The 19,389-nt window shown below is 47.8% G+C and overlaps 1 protein-coding gene across 5 annotated transcripts in view; it reads right to left on the bottom strand.

Moving 5' to 3' along the window:
* The window catches only part of Lgr6 (leucine rich repeat containing G protein-coupled receptor 6), a 116,636-nt gene that overhangs the window by 24,334 nt on the left and 72,913 nt on the right, over positions 1 to 19,389 (bottom strand). For 4 of the 5 annotated variants that reach the window (XM_036202523.1, XM_036202524.1, XM_036202526.1 and 1 more), the window contains exons 5-6: positions 15,723 to 15,938; positions 10,539 to 10,610 (exon numbers count right to left, since the gene is read on the bottom strand). In XM_036202523.1, coding sequence (XP_036058416.1) covers positions 10,539 to 10,610; positions 15,723 to 15,938 — 288 coding nt within the window. The remainder of the gene's footprint in view (positions 1 to 10,538; positions 10,611 to 15,722; positions 15,939 to 19,389) is intronic. The other variant, XM_036202525.1, reaches the window with a different exon arrangement.

Below are 19,389 nucleotides of genomic sequence, written 5' to 3'. Positions count from 1 at the left end.
CACTAGCCACGTGCGCCTATTTAATTATAAGCAAACAAAATTTTAATCTCAGTTTTAGTAGCCACATTCCAAGTGTTCTATAGCAGCATATGGCTAGCAGCTATTGTATTAAAGACACAGATAGAGGACATTCCTACCATTACAGGAAAATCTACTGGATGGTCTAACAGAAATAATATCTAAAAACACAGCTAAGAGTATATTTCCCAGCTTCCCCTGCAGTAGGTGCGGCTACATGACAAGATTCTCCCCCAGGAAGGTAGGCAAATTTTTTTATCTGCCTTTCTAACCCTGGTTTTTATATAATACCTGGCTTTTCTCCTCCATGGTCTGTCTACCTTACCATCAGCTAAATGCTCTAGAATGGCAAGAACCCAGGTTCCTGAGTCATTGTATGGAGGAAATGTCACATGCCCCTCACACCAAATTCTCCTGGAATTGCCACATAATCCAGGAAACAAACAAACAGCCACCTCACAAAAAACTAAGCTTCTACCGTGTGAGCCGTTACACACAGCAATTTGGCCTATCTTAACACATCACAGCCAGGACTGGAACCCTGATGGCTAGAGTCTGGAGTCTACACTCTTAATTACTACGTGTCTGCCAGAAAGAGCTTTTTAAAACACAAAACTGACTCTATCACTCTCCTACACTGAAAAGTCTAAAAGGGCTCTTAGTAAAAAGACAAAACAAAGCCCAAATTCCTTAATGTTGCTTCATCTGCATTTCAACCCTGCATGTATTTTCATATTTTTGTGTTTTTGCTGGGACCGCTCCTGCCTTCAGCCTGGAATGCCCTTTCTCTCCATCCTCATCTGTTGAAGTGTTAGTCATTCTTTGCAATTGGGTTCAAATATACCTTTCTCCATGGACTCAACCTCATCCCGACAGTTGGAATGAGTCACTCACTCTCTCAGCGGGTTTCTGGTGCTTTCTTCGTCAGCAGTTAAGACATTCATCGGTGATGATGGTTGTCTTGGTAATAACAGTCATTACTGTGGAAGGGTCATGCTTCTTGGAGGTTTGTATATATTAATCCAATCAATTCCCACCATTCCCTTGGAAGTAAGTACTGTTATTGCCTTCATTTTGGAGATAGGAAACTGAGCACAAGACATGCAGTCATTTGGCCACAGGTGTGCATCTCGTAGTGTAATGTCTGGGACTGGAGTCTGGACAGGCCAAGAGCACAGTGAGTTTATCTGCATATATACCACCCCTCCATGAGGAAGCTTGGTGAGGTCAGGGAGCACCTGAGTGCTATTTTGGATCCCCTGTAGTCCAGGTACAGGACTCCATATGTGAGTATCCATTGGCAAAGATTATCATTTGAGACCATTGCACAAGACCACATGATGGAGACCCCTTTAGCTTTGGGACTAGCTGGTTCAGGGCAGCATTCCAGCCCTTTGGGAATCTACTCTTAGAAACCACAGTTTAGTCTGATCCTTATAATGCTCTAAACTTCCAATAGAAAACTCGTCCGTGGGTCCATGACTTTCTAGTCCATTATCTTTAACAGTCTCTAGAATCAGCCAGAAGCCTGAGAAGAGTTCAATGTTCTACTCACTCCTTGCAGGAGATAAAAACAAATGGGAAAGAGCTAAATTTAAAGAGAAACCATCCCCATCTCCACCTGGACCTTGGTCTGGAAGCTGCCGCTGCCTGTGACTAATTCTCCCCTTCATTAGCCAAATCCAGTCACACCAATGGCAAACCCGTGTAGTTGATCAGAGAATCTCAAGAAGGCCACCCAAGCCCTAAGAGGCTTCAGGACCCCCAACTCTAGTCCTCTCCTTTCCAGCTGGGTATGCAGAATGTCCAGCTCCTGAGATCTCTGGGGAGCCTTGCTGTGGGTCAGTGGGCACAGCTGGGAGGTTTTCATACATCTTCTTCTTATTGAGGAGGAAACTGGAGCTTGGAGAGAAAAGGTAAGTTGCTGGGATTCTTAGAGGCAGACCTCAAACCCAGGCCTTTGGCTACTGGCTTAAAACACTTTCTCAACCAACCAGAGTTGGATCCTGGTAAGACTATGAACAGCAGGGCTCGGAGGGAGAGAAGGAGAAAGATAAAATGGTGAAGGGACGGGGTCTATAGGACTTCTTTTGGGTGTTCGTAAATGTGCAGCAGCCAAATGATTATTATGTAGAGGCCATGTGTTTGTTTGTGGGTTATCTGAGTGAGAGTAGGAAGTTGTTGGCCTTCTATTTACCAGCCACATCACCTTGATTTCTTCAGTGTGCTTCTTGCCCTGAAGTTGAGGCTACCCATTACAGATACCCTGGTCACCTGGTCCAGAGATTGACCCAGAGTAGCTGATCAAAGAACGCCAATGCCTTTTGCCTCCTCCTTTACTAGACACAGCACACTGGGCACACACTTCCTGCATCACACACTACAATTGTAGGTGTTCAGGTTGCTCTGTCTACTTTTCATAGCAATTAAGAAAGATGAATTACATTAATTGGGATTCCACTTACATTTTATTATCAAGACTAATATTTATGTTTATTACCAGATCTCAGATAAGGGCACATGGGGAAATGTAGGTGAGCCTGGCTCCACAGTCTGAGACAAGATGCACAGCCATTTTGGGTAAACCATAAACTGTGATCCACTTTATCTCCCAAGGCCTGGAATAAAGGCGAGCAAGCATGGTGAATGCATGTCTTAACTGCTCTTCCTACACCACAGATGGAGCACCTGTCTTGAATCTTACTACACGTGCATGGTGCGGATGCCTGCAGAGCCAGGAACCAACACTTTATGACTAATAGCATTGTTTCACCTTCTAAACAGCCTACATAAAAGGCCACCCATTAATAACTGCAGCAATTAGTAAAATTGTCATCAGTTTCTATTGAGAGACACAGACACACCCTCCTTCCACCTACACGCTCTTCCTTGCCAGCGTACATTCAGAATATACCCGGAGCAATAGCAGGCTGGTTTTCACAACAGAAGCTGGTCTTTCATAGTGAGATTGCTTGTTTTCCTGATCTAATGAAACACCTGGGTTCGCAGAAGCCTGGACTTGGAAAGGAGATAAAAGGACACAGTCCAATCAGCCCCCACAGCAGGAATGAACTCCAAGATTCTGGTCAGATGGGAATCCAGTTTTTGCTTGGACTGTCTCAATGGTAGAGCACTCGCTGGGCTTGCTGGCTGTCCAGCGCAGCCACTGTGGGGCTATTCTACACACTGAGAAAGACTTCATCACCCTAAGTCTAAACACTGCCTTCCCTACCTCCCTTGGTTCTTACTGCTGGCTGGAAGTTCATGCATCCCATGTCTGTCTAACAAAGGGAAACATCACACCACACCCAAGGCTTCTCCTTGGTCTTTGAATCACATGTTGTAGGCACTCATCTCCCTTACCTAGAAAGCCCTCATCAGTCTGAAGATATCACACCCACAACAGGATCTAGTCTTCTGGTTTTGATCAGATTCCTAAGATAACCTTGGGTACCAGGGTCCTGTTAATGCAGAGCACCTGAAGGCTCTAACATCTGACCTCAACAGTATGAAGGTTGAGGGACCACTGCATTGAGCAAGGCCCATATCCAGGGCATATCAGTAAGTTAGAGCATGGGACATCTATGCTAGCTATGCATTGCTGGGCAATGAGGACTGACTAGTGGATACTTAAGCCTGAAGTTCAGGAGCGAGGTCTGGGTTGGAGTTATCAGCAAACTCATAGTATTAAAAGCTATGAGAGCCTCTGAGAATGTAGACTTTGTACAGAGTCTAAACAGAATATCATTGGGTATGATATTGCTAAGGGCTTGGGATCCTGAGGAACGAGGGATGTGAGCAGTATATTAGTGATAAATTTGAAGGGGCTCCAGAATCCTGGGCTAGAATCCTCTAGTGTCAATGATGCCTACCTGTTTGGACAGAACCTGCAATGGGTTCTGGCGCATAAGAGAAGCTTGGTATTTGTGGGATGATTGAGTCCATGGCAACAGGAGCGAAGGGACTGGTGAGAATTGATTCTTAGCAGCTCTTCCTTCCTCCAGATATGCAAAGGCTAGTCTTCAACTTCTCGGTTTCCTCTCCCTGGCATCTGCTAAGGATCCCTGGTGAAGCTCTCCACCCCTTAACCTCCCACCCTTCTCCATTCCAGACCAGCTGGCTGGGGTTCCTGGGGGAGTGTGGGGTGGAGTGGAAGCCCAGTGCTGAAGATTTTGCTCCGTTGCCAGCAGGGAGGAAGGGGCGGCATTGACAGGAGGCGACCTTGGCTACCCCCAACGCCGGGGCGATGGGAAAGGGAACGCCGTGCTGGGAAGAACTATTAATAACTCGTCATGGTCACAGAACGCAAGACAAACTCATTGGGCAGCTCAATTTTCTGCCTGTTAAAAGTCATTAGTGGTTCTGCGGGGGAAGCCAGAAAAAAAAAGTTTTATATGGAACAATAAATTCCTCTATAAGCCACAGAAGCCCACAAATTTGCAGCTAATAAACCCACAAATGTGAGGTGATTAAGAATGGGAGAGGAAGGAGTTCCTTGATACCTTGCCTCAAAAGGCCTTGTGGTCTGAGGAGCTGACGTGGGGCCAAGAGCAGAGAAACAGAGTTCTGATCCTGCCTCTTAATTAGCTGAGTGGCCTTAGACAAGTCATTTACTCTCTGTCTCTGCCTCCGTTTGTCCATTGTAACAAGAGAATGCACAGTCCCTGCCTATCTTCCTCAACAGTGCGGTGGTGGGGAGGGGTAGGGGGGACAAGAAATGAGATGTAAGATGAACTAACTATTAATTAAGGGAATTCTAATGTTCCTAAATATAAGATATTAATGTTTGAGCTGGGATAAGCTGGGCAGGGTAGCTCACAACTGCAGTCCTGGCACTCCAGGAGACTGAGGTCAGCCTAGACTACACAGACAGACCCCATCTTGAGACAAAATGAACAAAACCAGTGAAGTGATCTGATTTGCCTTGAGATACAAAACCAGAAAAGGACAAGCTATATGGCTTATGTGATTGCCAGCAAGCATAGTGAATGGAGTTTGCTTCCTAGTTACCAAATGGTAGAATCTAAGGACCTACTCCTGAAAGTTGTCCTCTAACCTGAACATGAACATCTATTTGTACACACACACACACACACACACACACACACACACACACACACACACACAAGAAATACAATAAAATTGAGAAAGGAAGAATGAAAGGGATCAGAACAAATGGATGTGGTGGCACATACCTGTAATCTTAGCATTTGGGAGGATGGTATAGGGTGATTGCAAGTTCAAGGCCAGCCTAGGCTACATAGCAAGATCCTATCTAAAGAAAGGGAGGAGGAGAAAGAAGAAAGAGAAAGGTCAGCAAAGTTCAATTAGATGTCTGTGCACCCTCTGTCATGGAGCTTGCTGGTAAGGAACCATACTATGTGAACTGTATTCCCCAAAAGATATTCCCAACTCAGTCCTAACTGCTGGCACCTATGAAGATGACCTTGAGTACAGCAACTTTGCAGAAAGAATCTAGTAATAGATCTCCAGATGTCAGCCTAGTTAGCAGGGTAGGCCCTACATCCAATGATAAGAATTTTTATAAGAGAAAGCACAGATAAAGCTCTGTGAGGATGGAGGCAGAGACTAGAAGATGGCTCTACAAGCCAAGGAATGCCAAGGATTGCCAGCATCCATCAGAAGCTAGGAGAGAAGCAGAAAATATAGACTGCCCCAAACCTTACAGAAGTAACCAGTCCTGCCAACCCCTTGATTTTGAACTTCTGACCCCTAGACATATATGGAAGAATAAACTGCTGTTTTTGTTAAGCCACCAAGTCTGCGGGGGTTTGTCATGGCAGCCACAGGAAACTAATACAGTAGTCCTGAGTGCCTGGGAATTCTGATTCATCGTGGAGTAATGAGTCACAGCACGGGGCACTGTGAAATGATACCTCCGGGTAGCACCCTCCTCGACACCTTCAGACACGTTCCAGCCAACACCAGTGGTGAGTAGGAAAGGGAAAACCAACTTAAAGTGAGCGCCTGTGGTGTTCCAAGTGCTGCACAGAGTCACCTCATTTAATGTGAACTTTGCAATGTCCTCTGGACTGTAAAACGTTGGCCTCGTTCTCTACTTGTGACAGCTGACACTTTCGAGAGGTCAGGTGACTTGAACACGCCCCATGCTGGTGGCAGTGTCAGGATTTGAATGCAAGTCTGCTGATTCAAGTCTAACCCTTGATCTTCTCTGGAATGCCCCTAGCCCTGGAAGAGTTTTGGTGGAAATCTGCCTGATGTTCTGTTCCAGATGAAAGGCTGATGGTCAGCCCAATGCTGAGGAGTGGCCAGACATTTTCAGGGCCAATTCCGAGTGAGCTGAGAGTGAACCCTGTTGATATTTGTGGTTGCAATGGCCAAGAGACAGGAGTGCATTTTCTAGCCACAGCTACTGTTGAAATAAGAACGTTCTTTGGAAACATCACTGGGATGTCAGTAGAGGATGCTTGACGGGGAATGCACAATTTTTTACTTTACGGGGAGAATTCTATAACGTTCCGCCCTGCCCACCACACTTCCCAGTCCCATGCTGAATGCTGGTCCTGATTAGAGAAGGAGCTGAGCCAGGAGGCTTCTGTTCTCACTCAGGCTCAGTCAGGCTTTCTTCCAGAGGGAAGTGTCCAGTCAGCTCAGGCTCCACTTGGGCCAGATTTGTTTAACAAGGTCATAACAAGGCCCAAGATCATTCCCTGGGCTGGAGGAAGCAGGGTGCTATAGTTCAGAGCATTCTGTACCCACCCTCACCCTAGGTTCTGCTAAGATACAGGCATCAAGTTCCCAGACATGGAGAGTCCCGTCCCCATTTGTGTTAAGTATACAAGTCAGGACTTTGAACACTGTTGGTTTCCAGGCTAGCATAGCTGCCTGGGTTCCCCAAACTTGAAATCCCAATGATTGATTAAGGTACCTTGGCACTTGGCTTCATGGAGAATCTTCCTGAAAGTTTTTTTTTTTTTTTTTTAAATCTGGATTTCTTTTATATCTCAACCTATATACCTATGGAGTCCTAGAACTGATCTGCCCTTGAGGCTACTAATGCCTTTAATGGTATAACGTGGAAAGAAGACATGCTACTTTAGAGATGGAGAGTTAGACCATCTCTGTTTTGGAATCTTCCCAAAGTGGTGGCCACCCTCACCGTGGGAGCTCCAAGGCCTGTGGATACAGGACAGAGCAAGCCTGGTCTGCCTGTGGCTGAGGCTTCTTGGCAAGGTTTGGAATAGTGAGGACCATATTGGGAGAAGCATCCCTTCAGGCAATACCAGGCTCTTCAGAATGCAGCATGGTTTGTTGTTAGGAACTGCCTGATTCTACCCAGCAGCAGAGGGCATAACAGAGTCCCATCCGAGACTCGACTCAAAGCTTCTTTAGAAGAAAGAGTGTGTGGTGCATGACTAGCTTGCCCTTTTTCTGTTTGGTTTTGTTTGAGGCAGAGCCTCATGTAGTACAGGCTATCCTTGAACTCCGGAGCTTCCCACCTCTACCTTCTGAGTGCTGGGATTGCAAGCAGGTACCGCCACATCCAGCTGTGGCAGCCTCTTGCACTAGTGAAGGAAGTTGGGCTCACAGAAGTGAGAGCATGTGCTTTTGCTGGCCCAGCCTGCAGAAGGGCAGCCTGGCCTTCATTACTGAGAACCTGAGGGAGGCTGGGTTACACAGTTAGGTGCATTTTGTGGGGTACATCTATGCTGTACTGATATGAGGAGGGCAATCCACCTGGAGAGAGGATGGCAGAGGATGTCTGCTGTGTTGTGTGTCCTGGATGTGCCTAGTCTGAGAGCCTGTGTGGCCACGCATGGACGTGCCTGCACCTGGCCCCTCCTCCCAGGTGGTAAAGCTGGGGGCTGCTCTCCCTCTGAAGAGAAGGCTGCCGAGGAGCCAAACCACAGCCCGGATTGCGGGGGTTTGATCTTCCCTCTGCTGCCAGAGATGAGAGAGGTCTAAGTGGCAGAGATTTACAGGGCCCGAGGGAGAAGTACCCTTCCAGCAAGAAGTACACATGAAAGCTCCTGAGAAATAGCCAAGGCTGCTGAGTGCGCCAATTATGCAACATTTAAAAGACTTGACTATCATTTCTTTCCCCTTTCATTCCCCAGCCGCTCCTCCTCCTCCACATCTGCCTTCCCCTGCAGGCTCCCCAAGAAAATGCTCTGGGGAACAGAAGAGAAAGAACACCCCCCCCCCTTTTAATTGGAGATCAAAAGTTGGGAGGAGGGCTTGCTCTTCGAGGGTGGGAAGACACAGGGTGTCGTAGACACGAAGCCTCAGAAGAAGGGCTGAGGAAGGAAACGGGAGAGGAGGGCATGGTCCTCTCTATCTACCAGTCTCTGCAACAGCTTTATATAACCCAGTGACATTATGTTACAGATTAGAAAGACTCTCTAGTAGGCAAACGGCTGAGCTCACACAACTGGGGGAACAGGCAGTCTGGGCTCCGGGCTGCTTCCTGCCAAGGGATTCACACTGGGCTTTTTGGTCTCCACACTGTAAAGATTGGAGGACTTGTCCTCCTCTCTTGGTCTTGGCTTTCCCATCTGCAAGGTGGGCATAGCCTGGGGGCCTTGTGTGTTGAGGCCAAAAAAGATGAAAGCGGCCGTGGGTGCCGAGCGGCAGGCCGACTCTATAACTCAGCCAGCAGCAGCTGAGCCAAATGCCCCGCACAGCAAGACAGTGGCTAATTGAGAAAGAGTTAGGCAGTGTGCCCCAAAAGTGAAGAAACAGCTGCTTGTTGGCTTTTGTGAGGTGCCAATCCACACCCAGGATCTGTGCCCCCATCCTCACCTGATTTCCCAGCAGAGCTAAACAACCCCACATTCCAGGGTGGATGGCGGTGGTGGTGCGCTTCCTCCCGCCCTGTTGTTGAATTGCAACTCCCAGCTCCACCCTGGAGCTGAGCTGCTCTAGGGAGTCTCCAGAAACCTAGCACACAGTAGGTTCACCCAGTTCACATTTGACCGGATGAAAGGGTAACAAGACACTCTCCTAAGGACTTCTGTTTTCTCCTCAGCACCCTGGTCTGCTCTGTGCAGAGCTGGGACGGTTGACCTAGGAGGAACCCTGCAGCCTTCCTTCCTGGAAACGAACTTTCTCTTACGGAGATTTAGAGGACCGGCCTGGCCTGTTCTAACTGTCCAGCCGTCAGTGGTAGCTATGGAGGAGGAGCACATGGTCTAAGCCTTGCATAGTAATAGGAACAGATGTGAATGTTCCTGAGTCCAGGCCGGGGCATTCTGCCCCACACTACACTTCTTGGTATACAGTTGGCAAAAAACGGTCTGAATGTCAGGAGAGCCGCGTCCAGCTCTGCCATCTCTCCTGCTATACACCGAACACAAGAAAGCAGCAGCCATGTTCCTAGGAACCATCCCACAGAAAATAAGATGTGACCTAGGTATGAGTCTCTCGTCTGTTTCCCCACACCGCCACAGATTCTGTAGCCACGGCCTCTTGGGGTAGACTTTACACAGTGTTCCCCGCCCCACCCCCCAGCATGTTGCTTCCCAGTCACAGCACATCTTCCAGAATTTTATCCTCTGCTGCTTGGATTCCTGAGACTCCCTCACCTCAGGAATAGTGTCGGGGAAGGGCTGGAAAATGGGGGCTTGCTTCTAACGGGAAAAAAGAACTGTGATCAACTCCTGATGTCCTAAGCCTTTCCCCACCCTCAGTGGCTCACACTTGTGGTGACCTGGGGGCTCTTCTCTCCCAGAGCCTCCAAGCCCAAGTCCTGCACCAGGTGTCTGTGGCAGCCAGTTCCCTCAGGGGAGCTGAAGACCCCGGCTGGCATGACCAGTCACTCTTGCAGAGCCTGGCTGACTGTTTGCACAGTGGGGCCCACTCAGCCCACTCTGCAGGGGCTGGCAGGCCTCCAGAGGAAGTGATGGGAGGGCTTGGGTGCATTCTGACCTTAACTGAATTCCTGGATGATGATGTGTGAATAATATGGCTTTTTGAGAGTCAACAGCTTGGGTGCTTTTTATAGGCGGGCTGAGGTGCTGAACAGGGCCATCTCCCCATTAATCACTTAGCTAGTTAGATCAGCTGGCAAACAGTCCCAACATTATTCTGTGGTATGCCTCTCCCTTCTGTCAGCAGCCACCCTTAAGGAGACATCAAAACTGCCATCAAGTCAGTCCCAGCCCTACCCCCAAGTCTTCCAGCCTCCAAGATTCATGTCCCAATTTCTCTGACTTATGCTAGCTGGTTTCAGTTTTGTGCATTATTTGATGTCTCTGCTGCCAGGGGCCCTGCACTCCCACTTCCTCAGCCACTCAGAACCATCGCAGAGCACCTCGTACCCACCTAAAGGGGGAAGAAATTCATACTGAGTGACATCTCAGAGGTCAGTCCCAGGAGGGGCACATGGGTGACAAGCCCGGGGCCAGATCACACCCTGCTGGCCCTTCCTAAGCGCACACACACACACACACACACACACACACACACACACACACACACACACTCTAGTCACAGATGTCGTCACCAAGCAGGCTAGGACTCCAGGATCTCCCACTCACAGTGTCTCCAGATTGTGCAGCCCCTCGAAGCTGTGGGTCCCCACATGCTGGATGCGGTTGTTATGGAGATGCCTGCGTGGGAAGGAGAGACACGTCAGAATGTGTGGCACAACCTCAGGGCCAGCCAGGGCAGATGAGTGTACACAGCAGCAGGAGTAGCCAAGTGGAAGCAGGCGGACAAACAGAATGACCTCCGTGGTCTAACCCCTTTCCTCCAGGGACAAGCAAATCTGTCCAGACTCATTCCTGAAGCCACAATTGCCAAGGCAGGATCGACCACGGGTTAGATATCTTTCTGCCTTCCTAGTAAAGGAACCGGGAAGAGGAAAGACCAGGCCAAGGCTACTGCAAGCTCTGACTAAGCACTGGGAGAGAGGCCTGATGTCACAGGGGCTCACATCTGAGGCTTCTTTTCTGGCCCTGCTCCGTAGGACCCAGCCAGCCTGACTCAGTGGCCAGACGTTCATAGAGGAGCCAGCAGCAAACCACTGTAGACAACATATAATTAAAGGCTAAGCTTTGTTACAACTGGAGGGAGCTGTGGTCAGGCTGAGAGAACTGGGAGGCTGGTGAGGTTGAGGCAGCAAGGAAGGCCTGGCAGAGGTGGCCATCCTCAGCGGGGCCTTGACAGGCAATCTGCATGAGCAGAGAGAAGGGATTCCAGGCAGAGACGGAGGCGGGAGGATGCGTGGGCTATCTGTCTGTGCAGGCCTTGGCAAGCACACTTGTGAGTAGAAAAGGGGGAAGTTTGGGAGAGATTCCCAAGGTAAATAGTTCACTTAGAGTAAGACAGAATTGCCTCCTGCCCACATGTAATTGATCAAAAATAATCAAACCACACTCCATGACACCTGAAGCCTCACAAGGAGCAAAATGTCAAGGAAGGCATCCAGCTTCATGTAGATACACTGAAGACCTGTGGCCAAACAGTTGGAAGTCTCCAGCAGTCCTTTCTCCAGAGAACAAGCTGATTAGAAAACAAAACCTGACATTGCTCCGTAAAAAGAAACCCTAGCTTGTGAGAATTAACCATGCAAATATTCTTGTTTTTCTTCCCTACTCTGTCTTCCAAAGGGAACAGGTGACAGAGACAGAAAACTAAAGCTTGAGGCTACTCTCTGAGCAGGAAGTCGGAGGTGCTAGCCCGGGGCACTCGGGGAAAGGGAGCGAGCACCGCATTTAATACACCAGGGCAGAGGGAGCAGCCTAGGTGGTCTACTGTCCACCACCTCAGAGCATGGTGCCTGTCTCACACACCCCACCAGGGTACAGGAAACGGGACAGAACCTACTTCTATGGGCCTAACCCACACACTACAGCTTGAAGGGGCAACCAAGAGGGCCTAGGGATGGTATGTTGGACCAGAGCTTCGTGAGGGTTCCAGAGGAAAGCAATCATGGGGTGACAAAGGAAGAGGATTGTAAGGGACAGCAAAGTTCCAAGCCCTGAAGAAAATACAATTAAGGCTGAGTGTGGTGGTGAAAATCTGGAATCCCAGCACTTTGGAAGCAGAGGCAGGAGGATCAGGAGTTCAAAGCTAGTCTTGGCTACATAGTGAGTTGGAGGCTAGCCTGGACTGCATGAGACCCTGCCTCAAAAAATAAAAACATTAATTAATGATGAATAGAAGGAGACTGATCACAATTGTAGCCTTCTGCTACAAAACAACCTAAATGACATTTCAAAGACAAAAAAAATTAAATGAAAAGAAAAATGGCATTGTAGGTTAAGGTAATAAAGCTAAGGCCCCAAACTGCATTATTAATATACATCATATATATTATATAATAGATACACCATAGATCGTATACTCTATTATATAATATATCACCTATATTATATAGCATATGTGAGCTCATCAATTTGAACCAAGGAACAGAGTATGCAGTGGTGAAAGTTGACTTGTATCAGACAGAAAGCTGGACACAGGGCTGGAGAGACAACTCAGTAGTGAAGAGCACTTGCTGTGCTTACAAAGGACTCGGATTCAGTTCCCATCACCCACACTGGGCAGCTCAAAACTCCCTGCAACTCCAGTCTCAGGGGATCTGACACCCTCTCCTGGCTTCTGTGAGCACTGCATGCCCATGGGACACATCCATACATTTGGGCGCACACACTTATAAATCAAAGAAAGGCAAAGAAAGCCGGACACACTCAGGGTGGACATGGCAGAGTAAAACAAAGATTTAAATAGTTAAAAACCGATTGGCGTTGGGGGGGAGGGGACATCAGCAACTGAGGTCTCTCAAGGAAAGGATCCCAAACATGAGACTGAAGATGTAATAATACCAAAAAATTCTCTAGAAGAAAGAACAGAGCCTGCCCCTCAAAGGCATCCATTGTTCCGGGAAAATTAGATGCAGAACTTTCTACACTGTGGCATATTTGAGTTACGCTGTTAAAGTTCAAGAATTTACAAACATCTTTAGGCAGAAAAGGGAAATCACTTATGAGGGGTAAAAAGCAGGCTGGCTGGCAAAGATGTTGCTGAGTTGTGAGGGCACTCAACCAAAGCCATCCAGCTAGGTGGGGAGGGCCACTAGTCTTCTGAGTCTCTGTTCTCCCACCACCACCCCCATCTGTTCCACCAGGTCCCAGTAAGGAAGACAGACCCCTCCCCCCAATTCAGGAATCTTCTGGAAAACAACCCTTGCCTTCTGAGAATAAGTTCTCTTCTCTTACCAAGGCTTTTTAATTTTTCCTATTTCCTTCACCCTTCTATCCCAAATGTCATTCTGTCAGCTTCCCAGACCCTCTCTTTCCCTTTCAGTTCTGGTCTAGACCATCTCAGCTTCCTAGACCTCTAATTCAAGGCCTTCCCTCTCTCCTTTGAACTGTCCATTCAGCTCCAGCATCCTGGCACCTTTAGTAGCCCTGCCAGGGACCGAGGCTGGGGCTTACAACATTACCTGCCGGCCATTACTAAAGACATTCTGTTTAGTGTTCTTCTAGGGCCACCAATGTGGAAAGGGTTCAAACACGTCAGAGCAACACCAGAGTGCAGGCTTTGTTGGAGAGAGCCTTGTCCCTACCAGCACACTTGCCTGCCTATATCCTGATGGGCCCCCATCCACCCCTTGTGGTTTTCTGTTTTGAGACGGAGTCTCATTATACAACCCATGCTGGTCTCTAACTTGCCATCCCCCTGCCGGAGCCTTCCACATTGTGAAATTACAGGCACACCACGTAGCCTACCCCTCAGTTTTAACAAACTTTTTTCTTGCTTCCTCTTGGGGCTGTTCTTCCTTATCTGCCCCCCCCCCCCGGGCTTCCCCACAGCTCATCTCAAAGTTCCAGGACAGCATCCTCCAGCCTTCTTTACCCTTCAGCGTCACCTCCAGCTCAAAACTTTTTCCTTCCCACAGCAAGAAAAGATAGAAGTGATGCGTCCTGCCTCACCTTGTGCCAAGGGACCTGATCTGTTTCTGCCTTGCTCCTCTGTACAAGGTTCTCTCCTCTGATCCCTTGTCCCTTCGGTGGGACCCCTTTACCTTGTATTGGGCTTGGATTTTATGCCAGCTTCCTAGCTTCCAACCAAGCCTTGAAGTCATCCATGACTCCTTCTCAACATGGTCTTCCACCCCATGAAAACCTCTGAGATAGATCAATTCTTCCTTCAGCGTGCCCCCTAGAGGAGCACCCTCCCACCCCTCCTTTCATCTGCCTCCCCAAACTGAACTCTGATACACGAGAGCCTCAGACCTAATTTCCCATCTCTGGTCTCGATGTGCTTCCATCCATCCTTTCCTTTAATCATCCTAAAATAGCCCTTTTAACGTTCGCTTGAACCTGCAAGCTCCCCTCCACAACCGGCGGATAGAAGCCAGAGCCTTTGCTCTTCCACAGCCTGCCCCCCAAAGTTACCTCTTCAGCCCCCCCCCATTCTGTACAAGGACCTTCTGCTACAGCTGGACGGCCCTGTTCACCATCAGCGGACAGAGCCTGATCCCTCCTCCACGTCCTTAACGCTCTAGTTCTCTTTGATTGTCCAATCCCAATCTCTCTCCATGCCCAGCCCTGCTTTGCCTGTGAAGCTTTCTTCTTACTCCCCCGTAGTTGGGTGGCCCTCTGTCTTTACCACCTCAGCTATAGCAGCCAAAGTCACGTCACAGCCTTGGTTGTCTTTTCTCATAGAGGAAACTAGACTGTAAATGCAAACCGTTGCGCATGTAGCAGGGACCCATCATAAAATTCTCATTTTCCCAGTCATCTAGTCTGTCACAGAGATTGACCCCATTCCCATGTGAGGTCACAGGCACATCACCAAAGCTAATGACTCCCAGAAGGGTGGAGGGTATGGCTATTGTAGTAGAAGGAAGTACTCCACTGAGGACATTCATGTTCACTTTCTAAGTTCCCAAGACAGAACAATAGACAAATAAATCACTACCTACATCTTCATGTCTCACGTGGAACTAAGTATCCTCCATTCATGATGGCCTAGAAAACCACACCAGATTTCCAGGAACAAAGGAGGCAATGCTGCCACTTAGCAGAGTCACTAACATACATGTTCCTACAGCAATTAGTATGTAACCCAGAGCAATTACACATGACCTCCAAGCCCTTAGTAATTAGACTATGAACTTACCAATCATTCATAGCAATTAGCTAGAAGCTAATTTGCACTGTAAAGTTCCCACTAGGAAGGCAGAGTTAACCCCAGCCCCTCTCCCTGCCAGGGATGCTATCTTCCAGGTAATTGCCCTGCTGGGGCTTTGACATCTAATTACATGTGATGGCCTTTCCTGCTTCTTTAGGCCTGCAAAATGAGATGGATTTATTCTATCCCTATGCCAAAACATCTGACCGCATCTTTTGATTGTCAAATGTGGTGGGAATTATTTAAGAAAGTCTTGACTTACATTTCCAATTAGCATGGAATGGTTATTATTCTTGTAGAGTGAGAAAATAAAAGAACAAAATATTTCTGGTTTCCGATTATAATAATGCTTAGTCCCTTTAGTGACCCTCAGAGTACTTCTATAAGCTTAATGTCATCTGGCTTGGAGATCATCCTATAGAGTGAAGAAGCAATGTTCATATTCATCTTGTCCTCAGAGAAAGGACTGAATCGAGAAGATTTGAACACATGCAAAAAAGAGCAAAGCTCCTGACCCAACTGGAGGAAATGTGCGGCTTCCCATCCCCGCTGGTGGTGGGGACCCAAACAGTACTCACAGCACCACAAGACTGGTGAGGTTCTGGAAGGCATAGTCGGGGATGCGGCGGATGTGGTTGAGAGCCAGGGTCATGGCCTGTAGGGCAGGAAGGTTGTTGAGGGCTCTGACAGGGATCTCAGTGAGTGCGTTGTCATCCAACCAGAGGTGGCGGAGAGAAGACAGCCCCTCAAAGCTCCTCTCAGGGACTAGGGAGATGAGGTTGGCATCTAGGCGCCTGATGGAAGGAAAAGAGGATGGAGAAGGATCAGTCCAATGCAGGTTGCAGATCAGCCTGTAAGACGAACTGGCCTTGGAAAGCCAACTGGCACTCTGAAGTACCACTTATCATGTATCCCACCTTTTCAAATTCCCATATTCCAAACCACCAACTCTTGATTCTTTATGGCATTTCTATTTATGACTCCAACTGCTCCTTTCAGATCCAACATAGAAACCATCGCCCATCTGTGATGACCAGTATTTCCCCTGCATCCTTAACTCCCCTGCCTTGAGTATAACATTTTCCCCAACCCTGACCACCCCAAGGATCATATAATGGACTTGCCCCCTGCACTGGCAGAGGGAAAATCTCCACCTTCTACCTCACCAAAGATGTAAGCCATTCTCTGTGACCCATCCCTAGCACTGCCTGTTCCTTAACCCTTCAAGACCTTCTAATTTCATATGGCTCCTGCCAAAGCCCTGGGACTCCCCCATGGAAGGTCTAAGCATGCCACAGGCAAAACCTTTTGTGGTGATTTGTATAAGAATGGCCCCCATAGGCTCATATATCTGAATGCTTAGTCATCAGGGAGCAGCACTATTTGAAAGGATTAGAAGGATTAAGGGGTCTGACTTTGTTTGAGGAAGTGTGTCACTAGAAGTGGGCTTTGAGGTTTCAAAAGCCCACATCAAGTCCAGAGTCTCTCTCTCTCTCTCTCTCTCTCTCTCTCTCTCTCTCTCTCTCTGCCTACAGACCAGAATGTAGCTCTCAGCTACTGCTCCAGCACCTACCTGCATGCTGCCATGCTCCCTGCCATGTTGCCAATGCCCTAAACCTCTGAAACTGTAAGCCAGTCCCCAGTTAAATGCTTTCTCCTCTAACAGTTGCATTGGTCACAGAGTTTCTTCACGGCAATAGAACAGTGACTAAGTCACCCTTCAGTTACTGCTTCTCAGAACAGATAAATGAAGGATGGGTGACTATGTGCACAGAGATTCAAGGGCACAAAACATTAGATATGATCCCTAGAAATCTCAGTATCTCAACAAAAAGGACAGAATTCCCAGCTTAGCTTTCCCCAGGTATGCCCAAGCTGTGAGATGCTGCTGTTTCTGCCTCCTAGTCTGGGCCTTACACCGAAACTCTGTTATCCAGTACAGCTGGTTCCATGGAGCAAAGACCAGCTGATCTGTGACAAGCTCTTGAACTTATGCTTAGACTTTGTTGTCTTGAAGGGGTCTTAGCTCTGAGCCACTCCCACACAGACCTCTGGTACCCAAATTATGGAAACCCTAGGTCTTGTTCACAAAGCTTGAAGTCCACAGTCAAAGGAGAATTGTTTGACTGGAAGACTGGGAAAGAAGAGGTTTGCTTTTATGCCAACAGCACAAGCCTGCTTGAGAAGGGTCAGAGGTGCTTCTGTCCCTTGCCTGAGTTACTTTAGCAGCACTGTCCTGACAGTCTCATGCAAGCATGCCTGGGAGAAAGTTCCCAGCTTGGCATCAAGGGGACTATGATGGACAGGCTGACACACAGCCTTTGGTTATGAGGACAAAATGACTAGGACTCACTCTGAATGCTGCAATTAGGAAAGACACCACCACCACCACCACCACCACCACCACATCAAGCACAGCCTGGCGGGAGGTACCTGAACATCTGTGCTTCTTCCTGCACTTTTTACAATAGCCAAGATAAGGAACTAGAGGCCCATCGGCAGGAGAATGGGGAAAAAGCATGGTCAATACAGACAATGGAAATGTATTTACCCATAAAGGAAGATAAAGTTATGCTGTGGCAGTGAAATATATATGAGGATTATGTTATGGGACTCAGAAAGACAAATACAGTATAAAAGTTTTCTATTGTATATGGAATCTTGATTAAATATGTACTATGTATAGACTGGGCATATAGCTCAGTGGCAGGATACTTTCATATGCTCAAGGCTGTAAAAAAATAAGTAATCAATGTGTGTATATATCTGTATACATATATATGTAGATATGTACACAATGTGATATAAAAGTAGACGGAATATTATGTGTGGTTAGAGGAAGAGGTCTAAATCAGGGAAGGACAAAAACAAGAGAGGGTGACGGGGAGGGGAGAAGAACAACCAATGCCTATTTTTTCTCGTGCAGAACATAGTTATAACTATGCATCTGTACGTATTACATGCTTATATGGCGTTAAAGCGGGGCAGGAGAGATGGCTCAGCAGTTAAGAGCACTTGTTCTTACAGAGGGCCTGGGTTCAGTTCCTAGCACCTACAAGGTAGTTCACAACCATCTGTAACTCCAGTTCCAGGGGATCTGATGCCCTCTTCTGGCCTCCACAGGCACTGCATGCATGTGGTGCAATCAATGCATCTATACAAGAAAACACTCATTCACATAAAAATAAAACGAGTCTTTTTTTGGAAGAAGAAGGTGAGACTACTGAGAGGTAAAGAGGAGAGTAGTGCAGGATGGGTAAATATGACAGAATACAACGATATGCATGCATGAAAATGTCATAATAAATTCATTGTTTTATCCACTAATTAAAACTTAATTAGTTGAGTGTTTTTGTTTCATTTTGTTTTTTTTTTTTTGTTTTGTTTTTTTTTTTATTTTCGAGACAGGGTTTCTCTGTGTAGTTTTGTGCCTTTCCTGGAACTCACTCTGTAGCCCAGGCTGGCCTTGAACTCATGGAGATCTGCCTGGCTCTGCCTCCCGAGTGCTGGGATTGAAGGCGTGCACCACCACCGCCCAGCATAATTAGTTGGTTTTTAAAATGTCCTGATGAGGCCGAAAATCTCTACAGTGAATGCTCTCTGTTCATAAGGCCTGTCACCACAAACATGGTTCCCCAGTGGTGGTCACCATTCCTGCAATGGCTCTGACTATAGGGAACCTTATACAAATATAGGCTTGCCCCTTGCTGGAAGAGCTCAGATGCACTGGGATGGGGCTGGGACTCATCTCTGAAGATGTCATACAGAGACACAAACAGATGTGGGAACCACCACGTTAGGAGAAGCCACTTGGTGCCTTGAGGAAGAGGGCCACTCCAGGATAAAGCCCTCATTAGCAAAGTCAGGTTAATAGTCACAGTGCAGCATTGTGACACCCAGTCCAGGGAATCAGGGGAGGCCCCCAGGAGAATGTGACACTGGCGTGGAGATCTGGCAGCCAAGCAGCGTCAGCCCGGTAAGGAAGGGAGAGCATGCCAAGCAGAGCGAACAGCATGTGGGAATTATGGAATGAAGTGCTGCAGGAGACCTGCAGCGATGTCGGACTTCCAGAAGAAATGTAGAGAAGGAGGGGAGTGGTGCCTGGTGGGGTCTCAGGGGCCTCAAAACACTGCCATGTTATAGGAAAGGGGAGCCACGGAGGGTTGTTCTTTTGTTTTCGTTTCCAGGTTTTTTCCTTCTCTTATCTTATACATTACATCCCAACCACAGTCTCCCCTCCCTCCA

This window comes from Onychomys torridus, chromosome 11 (genome assembly GCF_903995425.1).
Source record: "Onychomys torridus chromosome 11, mOncTor1.1, whole genome shotgun sequence".
Lineage (NCBI taxonomy): Eukaryota > Metazoa > Chordata > Mammalia > Rodentia > Cricetidae > Onychomys > Onychomys torridus.
The sequence above is the reverse complement of the archived record's forward strand: the minus strand, read 5'-3'. Positions and strand labels throughout refer to the sequence as shown.